Below are 9,710 nucleotides of genomic sequence, written 5' to 3' on the forward strand. Positions count from 1 at the left end.
TACAGAAGTGAGATCGTGGACTTCGGGTCACTTCCCCAAACCCACCGAGAGCAGGCTCTTCCAGGCCTACCTCCGCAGGCCCAGGGCTTTCTGGCCCCTGCGCCCTTCGCCACTTGGCACGAGCCCTAAGAGGGGGGCTGGAGGGGGGTGATTCCCTAACAACAAAAGGTAAATTTCTGTTCTGGTGGGTCAGAATTTCCTCAGGGACCTATGGGGTCTGCAGTAGGACCTCCTGAAAGAGAGGACTCTTTTGCAACATGATCCAACCTGAAGTTTGCAGGGGCGGAGGCTGCGAGCGGCTTGCTGGATGCTTCCAGACCCGGGTAGGGGCTGCGGGGACACTCCGTGGTGGCGAGCAAAGGCGAGGACAGGCGGGGTTCTTCCCGGCAGGAACTCACCCCTCCTCGCGCAGCTGGCTCTCCTTCCCGCCCCGCCCCTCCCGTACCCTCCCCCGCCAAGCACCCCCTCCCCTCTACCCGCGCCCCTCCCCCACGGCCCTCACCCTTTCTTTCTTCCCGGGCGCGCTAGCCCCCTCCCCGGCGGCGCCCGCTCGGCCTGTCGCCCAATGGCTGCGGTGCCCGGGCGCGCATCAGCCGATCCGCCCCGGCTGCCGGCCGCTAGGAGCCAATCAGGGCGCTGGGGGCGTCCCGGGCCGCCGATAAATGGCGCAGGGCGGCGGACGGCCCCGCAGAGCCGAGGATGGGAGAAGAACTGAGGGTTTGAGTAGTATTCCCAGCTTCCTCTCTTCTCCTCTCTGCACCTCGCTCTCACGGCCTGCCCGCCCTGCCGCCTGCTCGCCCCCAGGTAAGCGGCTCGCCGGCCCGGGGGCCTCGGCGGTGACGCGCGCCGCCCCTGCAGCCTCTCGAGCCGCCCCGCCTGGCTCTGGGGTTCGGCCCCTTCCCACCTCCCGGCCCTAGCTGGAGCCTCGGCCAGCGGGCTGTCCCTCGGGCCTGCGCCGCCTTGGCTCCCGAGGGGTCTGGGTTGGCAAAGGTGCGGTGTTCCGGTCGCCCGGCTTTGAGGAGGGCGGATACTTGTTTTGATCTTCTTTTGGCTGCTAGCAGCCCAAAGCGCCGCCCCTGGAGGTCGCTCGGCGTCGTTGTGTGCGTGGTGGATGGAGTGGCCGGGTGGCCCCTGCGGGAGCGCGCTTTCTTCCTCCATGGTGGCGAGCCTTGGCGCTAGTCGCGGTCTTGATGATTTTCCTCATTTTCCAGTCGCCTCCATTAAGACGAGTGACCGTGGTAGTGCGGTCAGCTCCGGCCGCGGTCCCGGTGACCTGTAGCTGTGACTGAACAATGGGGACGCTGGGCTGCGGCGTGGCGGGAGGCGCGGCTAGTGGAGAGGCCTGGTCGGGCCGGGTAGAGGCGGCAGCGGCTTGCTGTCCGTCCCGCCGACGTCCCCGCGCCCCCCCGCCCCTGCTGCCACCTCGGCCCTCGGAGGGGTATGGCCCCCTCGGCCAGGCACTGACATCCGGACGGGGGCCCGAGGGGCGGGGCGCCAACTTTCGGGACATTTTAGTGGGAAAGGGTTGCACTCAAAGTGGATTATCCCAACCGGCCCGGGGGTGGCACGGGGGGATCCTCCCCCAGCCGCAAAGCCGCGAAGAAGGCAGCAAACGAAAATGAAGACGACCTGGAGTCGCGGGCTTCAGAGGTCCCCTCCAAATGCTTTGGCTTTGTCGCCTATTCTGTGAACTCCGGAGAGAAATCGCGAGTCAAGATTAAGACCTTGAGCCACCAGCCTGCGTTTTCTGGCACGTCCTGGTGCGATCCCGATCGCAGTCGGACTCCCCCGCCCTCTCCCGCTTCCTCTCCGTGTTCGATCCCCTCTCCGTGTCCGACTCCCTCACTCGGAAAGCTCCGGTGCGTGGACCGGCGAGAGCCGGACATGGAGGACAGGCGCGAACGCCACTCCAAAAGGAGAAGAGCCAAAGAGCACAAGCCCAACGATGCACTTGACCTTACGTGGCTGGGGTGAGTGAGGAGGCAGGGAGCAGGACCCCGAACCAGAGTCCGCGGCAGAAACAGCTCGAAACTGAGGAATCCCATCTTGCTCCCCACTGGGCCAACTAGCTAGGCACGGGGGTGGCACCAGTTGATAGAGTAAACAACTAGGCTGTTGGCAACCAACTTGTCTCACAGAAAAGAACAAACTGTCTGGCACCGGGGCTCAAGGAAGAAAGTGTGGCTTGATGTTGGAGAATAAAGCTGGAGACTGGGTTGTAGCTTTCAGTGGGAGCCGGAGGGATCAAGGGATTGTTCCTTCTGTACCTAGTAGTCAGGTATGGGGATGAGGGTGCGATTTGACCCATCAAGCCTTCTAGACTCGCTGGGCAACACTAGGCCAAAGGCGACTTGACAGATGAAGTCTTCTTCCCTCAAGGGAAGGGTGAAGCTGTTGGAAGAAGCAGTTACATTTTCAGCTGGATAAACATGGACGGTTGCCCATAGAAACTTTGTCACTGTATTTCAGAGTTGCCCAAGTCATAGGAGAACAATATGTTCCCTTTCTAGCCACCCTGGGCCACTGACGGGGGAGGAAGGGACAGAACCATTTCCTCTTGGGTTTTGTGGCTTCAGAGTGTCTTTTCTTTCTGAGGTTTGGCGGTGGAGGCAGCTTACAGTTTGTAGCATGCCTCAGCTTTTGAAACTCCACATCTTTTTCGTTTGGAAGTGGGAATTTCCTAATTCCTTGAAAAGCTCTCTAGTGGAATCTCAGAATGTCATTCTCAGACGAGCACTTTGGCTCCAACTGATGGAAATTATAGCAGTGTGCCCCTGAGAATACAACTCAGACCAGCTGTTCTTACACCTTGTGATATAATGACTGCAGTTCTTTTAGGAAGCCACCGGCCTCTTAAATCTAGCTAGCCCCTCATCCCACCTACTGTCTAAATGGAGGAAGGGGGGTTCCTAAGGTTCGGGGGAATCTTTAATAATTGACATGCCCACTAGGATGCCAGGCAAAGGGAAGAGTCACCCAAAGACCATAGCAGCGAAGCCTTTCCATGGCTGAATTTTACTTGTATTAGGAGACCATATCTGTTCAGTAAACCTGTGTTTCTGAGCTTTTGTGTCCTTTTTTGTATCATTTTTTTTATGCCCTTCGTGTCTTCATATTAAAAAAAAAAAAAAAATTCCCTTGCCTTGGCTACACTGAGAAAATAGAGCCTAGCCCTCATAAGTTCGAGGAAGCTTATAAGGAGATTTTTGTCTAATGTGAAACTTTAATCCCCCTGGAAGCAGAATAAATAAATATACCCCTGAGTCCGTGTTTCTTGATTTCATCGTCCTTATTCAGAGAGTCCTACAGAGGATCGTTTTGGAATTGGTGTTGTTAATTTTTTTTTCCTCCCCGCATCAGAACATCTTCCACCATGGCCACCTCAGCGAGTTCCCACTTGAACAAAGGCATCAAGCAGGTGTACATGTCCCTGCCTCAGGGTGACAAAGTCCAAGCCATGTATATCTGGATCGACGGTACTGGAGAAGGACTGCGATGCAAGACCCGGACCCTGGACAGTGAGCCCAAGTGTATAGAAGGTGAGAGACGGCAGGGCGGGGAGGACGGGCCGGGGGGAAGCCACCTCGGGGTGGGCAGCAGCCTCAGCCCAAGCCTCTAGATTTGGCCTCTTTACTGTTCTGTGTAGAAAGCTTTTTGAAGGCAGGGCTTTTGAGACTTCATTCAGTCAACATTAAGCTCCTACACTGCTTCAAAGCCTGGCAACAATGGACATCTTTATTTAAATGGAATCTTGCATGTAAGCCAGTATATAGAAGACAAACGATGAAAAGTCTGGTTTGGAAGGTACGGGGGACTGGGGACTGCTGACTTGGGTATCCTTCCTTAGTTGGCTTAAGGTACCCCCAGGATCCCCATTGAAAACCAACGCTCCAACCTGACTGAGACGCCTACTTTACAAACTTTCAATAGCGGTTTTGACCTCATATCGCGGGGGTTCTAGATGGCAAAGCAAACACCCTAAAGTGGTTTCTTCATAGGACTAGCCGTTCATTTGCTTTTAGTTGTTGCCACTTTTGGAAATTTTCACATCATCTGATCGCTTGTCACACTAGCAGTTATTGTATGAGCTGTGACCCTAGAACAAGCGGTAAGCCCTCCTCCTTCTGGAAAGGGATCAGAGGAGAAAACCTGCCACTTCTTACCTACTTTTAAGATAGTATCTTCTTCTGATAACTTTGTTTCAATGAATGAATGACCATAATATAACATTGTGCACCTGCCCTGTGGGAGGTATTAGACGGGTTCTGGGCATGGAAAAGTAAGAGTCTGGCCTCCACCTTCGGGGAAGTCAGTCAGCGAGAGGAAGAAACCAGCCTTTCAGCACAGTGGGTAAAGTGGATAGTGATGTGGAAGCATCCTTGAATAAGGCATCCTGCTGGGTCTCCGTTTCCTCGCCTATAAAATAAGGACAAATAAGGACACAGCTTGAGCTAGGACAGTTGATATCCACAGTGGGGGAATGAATTGGAGAAGGAAGCGATGCACGTGGTCTAGTGGGGGTAATTGAGACACTTCTTTTCTCTTATTTCAATATTTTAGATGACGACTGACTCGCTGCTGATGTTAGAATAGTTCAGTGTGTCTCCTTGTCCAGTGGTCTTATTTAGGGAGGAAATAATCATTCTGGGGTGGTTCTTGTGACTGTTATTTCTTTGAAGGAAGAGATGCAAAGGTCTTATTAGAACTCAGGACTATAGGGCTATGTGCAGACGTCAGGGTGGCCGTGTTGGCAGTCCTGCATCCCTGACTTTCTGCAAAAGAGGGTGGAGATCTTTAGAGGCGTGAAAGTGAAAGGGATTGTGTGCTTGCCTGGAAATCTGTGCATTTTTAACTTCATTTTTCCTTCTCTTTTTACCCCAGAGTTGCCTGAATGGAATTTTGATGGCTCTAGTACTTTACAGTCTGAAGGCTCCAACAGTGACATGTATCTTGTTCCTGCTACCATGTTTCGGGACCCTTTCCGCAAGGACCCCAACAAGCTGGTGTTCTGTGAAGTCCTAAAGTACAACCGAAAGCCTGCAGGTATGTCTAGGATAGATGTGGGTGCCCCCACCCCAATTCATGAATGCTATGAAGGAGAGAGGGAGAAGGTGCTGCAAAATTAGTAAGGAAGTTAATATGTGCAAATAACTGAGAACAGATTAACATCAACTATTGGTTCTTACTTCATTCCAGATGGCCAGTTTCCTTCAGTCTGTCCACTGACTGAAACATGAGCATGTCTGTTCATTGATAACGTACAGTTGCATTGAGGTCTGCTATAACTGCATTCATCTTTTAATCTCAGCTGAAATCTCACATGTAGGAAGACATTTCTCGCTACATGTTGCCAATGGGACTTTTTGGCAAGTCACTTAATGACCCTGGACCTTAATTGCCTTTGTTTTGAGAGGCTGCGTCATATGGTGGTAAAGGGCATGCGCTCCGATGCCAAGACAGTCACGGGTTTCCTGGCTCTGCTGCCTGCCTTGTCACCTGGGCAGGCCACCCATCATCTCAGAGCCTCATTTTCTCACTTGTAAAAGTGGAGGCTTATAATACCCTTCTCAGGGTTGTTACAAAGACTCATTTGTGGGTTTTCTTTAACAGAGCTCTTAACATGATTGCTGGGACATTGTTAAGCAGTCAATGAGAAGTCCGTATTTACTCATTTTAAAGTTCCCATCTAGCTCAGAAATTGTTTCCAGTGGAGCTCATCTCACTTTAATGTTTTTCTTTTTCACTGCCCACTACTGTATAACTCAGCACTTCATCTTCTCACCTGGGACATAAGGTTCCTGATACACAAATGATTTCTCTCAATAAAAAGTATAGATTTCGCTCTAAAGGCCCAAGAGAGTAGGAATAAGTCTGACTCAAGAAGCAGCTGTTTTGCGAATAGAGGGTTTTAAGTGCCTGGCATTTGGCACTTAGGAGGTGGCCTGCGTGCTGATACGGTAAAAACTTGCTCTGCTCTAGATCCACTGTCGTGCGACTTGATTGTAACTGGAGTCTGTTGGGAATCTCTCTATACAAGCGTTTTAACTACAGCTTCTCCCATTTTCTCTCTTACACTGATGGGACACAGAAAGGTTTGCCACAGGGTCAGTTCAGCTTTTCCTCAACACGTAGGCTGCGTGGATTTGGGAGAACTTATTCCCCCCGTCGGCACCGAGATTCACTATATTTGTCCATATGTCTCTAAAGGCGTGTTGACTCTTTTTTTTCTTTTCTTTTTTTTTTTTTCTAGAGACCAATTTAAGGTACACCTGTAAAAGGATAATGGACATGGTGAGCAATCAGCACCCTTGGTTTGGAATGGAGCAGGAATATACTCTCATGGGCACAGATGGACACCCTTTTGGTTGGCCTTCTAATGGCTTCCCTGGGCCCCAAGGTAAGTCCTGTTGGTGAAAGATGAACCTGGTCCTTCTCCCCAGCAGCTTAATTGGTGAGGAAAGTCTCTTTCCCCAGAGGGTGCAATGATTCCTTATGGATCACAAAGCTCTGGGAGTACCCCTAAGACTGGCGGGAATAATACTTGCCCTCCAGTTACCCAGATCCAAACATGGATGTTTAGCCATTGACATTGAGGGACTACCTCAGGCTTCTCCAAGGAGGAGTGCCCTGCCCTGCCGCCTGCCTCCAGGTGAAGGCAGGGGCAGTGATTCCTGAGAACCAGTGTTGAGAGCCTTCTGGTTACAGACCTTGGGCCGTGCATCTTAGGTGGGAAAGGATCTTTTAACATTTCATCTTGATGTCTCTGCAGGTCCATACTACTGTGGCGTGGGAGCAGACAGAGCCTACGGCAGGGACATTGTGGAGGCTCATTACCGAGCCTGCTTGTACGCTGGCATCAAGATCGCGGGGACAAATGCCGAGGTCATGCCCGCCCAGGTAAATGGCTCTAGTCCACTGCTTTTCCCACCTGTAGGCAAGTGGGGACTTTAGGTAGCAAGGGCTACAGACTCCCCACTCCTTGACCCAAAACCTAAGAGGTTGCGTGGACTAGAGGTGAGAAGGGAGGGGGTTTGGAGCTTCTGAGTGGGGTGAACTGTTGGCTTTATTTTCAAGGCCAACCTCCTCTTCTCGTTCTCTAGTGGGAATTCCAGATTGGACCCTGTGAAGGAATCGAGATGGGAGATCACCTCTGGGTGGCCCGGTTCATCTTGCACCGAGTGTGCGAAGACTTTGGAGTGATAGCAACCTTTGACCCCAAGCCAATTCCTGGGAACTGGAATGGTGCAGGCTGCCACACCAACTTCAGCACCAAGGCCACGCGAGAGGAGAACGGCCTGAAGTGAGTGCCTTCTCCTTGTGGGGCCATCCTATTCTCTGTGCAGGAATACTTGCCAAGGATTTTATAGTTTGTGGATGAGTAAGCTGGACCTCCCAGTTTGGACCTTAGCTTTTCCCACTTGGCTTCAAAAATTGTCTTCTAACTCTATCATTCTGTTCCTATTTGAAAAGGGCCAGAAATACTTCAGGAATAAGGGTGCTGATAGGGAAAAGATGACATAGATTCATGGCATTTGAAAATTTTTAATAAGAACTAAGTAACAGTACAAGCATATGAATGAACTTAATGCTTACGGGTGGGAAAAAGTCTTTGATTAGGATCTTTTCATGCAACAAATACCATCCACGGTGCGTCCGCTGCTATTCTGAGCACTGGGACACGCCAATAACAAGGCAGGTATTTACTGGAGCCATGTTGAGGTGAATTGGAAACTGGAAAAAGTGTTTGATAAGTCACTCCATTCCTGGTATCCACACCTGCTCCTGTCCTTGAAGGACAGACCTCCTGGTGACAGGCTGGACCCTCATCTTTTCTGTTTCCTCCAGGTACATTGAAGAGTACATCGAGAGGCTGAGCAAGCGGCACCAGTACCACATCCGAGCCTACGATCCCCACGGGGGCCGGGACAATGCCCGACGCCTAACTGGATTCAACGAGACCTCCAACATCAACGACTTTTCTGCCGGCGTGGCCAACCGCAGCGCCAGCATCCGCATTCCCCGGGCTGTCGGCCAGGAGAAGAAGGGTTACTTTGAAGACCGTCGTCCCTCTGCCAACTGCGACCCCTATGGGGTGACAGAAGCCCTCATCCGCACGTGTCTTCTTAACGAAACTGGCGAGGAGCCCTTCCAGTACAAAAACTAAGTGGACTAGACTCGCAGCCACTGAACCCCTTCTAATTCTTCATCCCGCTCCCACTCTCGCTCCCTCTCAATTGTCATAATAGCCGTAACTCAAAGGGCGGAACATCAAGGTCTTTTTTTATTCTTCCTGCCCAGTTAATATCTCTTGCTTTCTTTGGCCAGGTTACAAGGGTCTTAATCTCTTCACACACACACACCCTTTTTCTCCCCCATCACTGAAGCTTTCTAGTGTGTTAGTGGGGAAAGGGGCGGGGAAACATAACCACTGCTTCACCTAATCAGATGTTTGTCCAACAGGCGTTAGCTCTCCAGACAGTGAGCATAGTGTTTGTGAAGGGAGGGAAGGACCTTTTTCTTCTTTGAGGTAGCTGAGGGGGGTGGGGGGTGCTGGGCTTACTCTGTGGTTAGGTTAGATATTCCCTCTTGGTGAAAGTTCCATTTTAAAAAGTCTGTAAGCAGATTTCTAGTGGAAGAGAATTAGGAGAGGGGAGCACGAGAGTCAGGCGGGAAGGTGCCTCTCACTGTGCTGTGCTTCCTGGCCTGGGGCTAAACGCTCTGACTTGAAGACAAGCTCAGCATAAAGCAATGGGATGGATAGCTCTACCTTAGAAGAAAAAGCTCTCATTCCTTGGTCCTCCATGTATAACACAAATCAAAGAGTAGTATTTTTATATTTAAATGCAAAAACGAAAAAATTATATATATGGGTGTGCAGATATGTGTGCTTTTTCTAAAGGAGAGAAACCATTCTGGTCACCAGGAGCCAAATTTGAGGGGAGTAGTCTGGGTAGTAAAAGGCTCCTTTTGAGTTGGGGGTGAGGGTGGAGATGCTTGAAAAGTCAGCTGCCAGGCCATTAGACCCTCACTGCCATTTGAGGGTTACTCCGTGCCCTGCCCGCCCTGCAGGAGGGGGTGGACACTGGTCGATCAGCAGGAAGAAGCGTGTGTGGCAGCAGCAGTCACCCAAGCCCCCTGGCTTTGGTATAAAGACACGTATCGCAGGGGTTTAGAAATAGGAGTTGGCTGGTCAACTTGAGCATGTATGTTACTGACAGGGGGTGTTGGGTTCTTTTCTGGGGGACAGCATGTCACTAAAGCAGGCCTTTTGATATATTAAAAATTTTTTAAAAAGCAAAAGAAGTCTAGATTTTAATCGTATTTGTAGGGATTTGAAAACTGTTTTACAGAATTGCTTGTTTGCTTCCATTGCCTCCTTCCCATCTTGCTTTTAGACGGGAGGGGACAGGACTGGGGTCAAACACTTTGTAATTTTGTATCGTGGTGTCCGTTCTGAGTGAAATATTCCTTCGTTAAGATTCCGAGTTTTTTTTTTCTTTTATAATAAAAAATAAATCCCACCTTCATCTCTACATTCTCCCCACTGTTCCTGGCTGTTTCTGTGTTGCTTGCGGCTGACCCGACTGTTTTCTTTTCCTTGCCATGACGACTCCACATTGCCTTGTACAGTATGTTCAGAGTTAGATAACTCCTCGTAAACAAACTTAACTGCCTAGAGCAGTTCTAAATCAGCCTAACATTTACAAGAT

General features: G+C 50.8%; 1 protein-coding gene across 1 annotated transcript; it reads left to right on the plus strand.

The window, feature by feature from the left end:
* The first annotated feature begins 650 nt into the window (after positions 1-650).
* On the plus strand, positions 651-9,303 carry GLUL (glutamate-ammonia ligase). Its single transcript, XM_054587688.1, has 7 exons — positions 651-804; positions 3,361-3,539; positions 4,882-5,043; positions 6,251-6,397; positions 6,770-6,897; positions 7,101-7,300; positions 7,846-9,303. The coding sequence occupies exons 2-7, from the start codon at positions 3,374-3,376 to the stop codon at positions 8,162-8,164; spliced, it is 1,122 nt and encodes a 373-aa protein (XP_054443663.1). The 5' UTR covers positions 651-804; positions 3,361-3,373; the 3' UTR covers positions 8,165-9,303.
* Positions 9,304-9,710: the final 407 nt, after the last annotated feature.

The sequence above is a fragment of the Pteronotus mesoamericanus genome, unplaced genomic scaffold, assembly GCF_021234165.1.
Source record: "Pteronotus mesoamericanus isolate MK-2021 breed Mesoamerican mustached bat unplaced genomic scaffold, CSHL_Meso_final scaffold_1186, whole genome shotgun sequence".
Lineage (NCBI taxonomy): Eukaryota > Metazoa > Chordata > Mammalia > Chiroptera > Mormoopidae > Pteronotus > Pteronotus mesoamericanus.

Excerpts from the sequence above, each read along its gene's own strand:
- GLUL (XM_054587688.1), top strand. The coding sequence starts at position 3,374 with ATGGCCACCTCAGCGAGTTCCCACTTGAACAAAGGCATCAAGCAGGTG. Across the intron at positions 3,540-4,881 it reads TGAGCCCAAGTGTATAGAAG|AGTTGCCTGAATGGAATTTT; the intron begins GTGAGAGACGGC and ends TTTTTACCCCAG. Across the intron at positions 5,044-6,250 it reads GTACAACCGAAAGCCTGCAG|AGACCAATTTAAGGTACACC; the intron begins GTATGTCTAGGA and ends TTTTTTTTCTAG.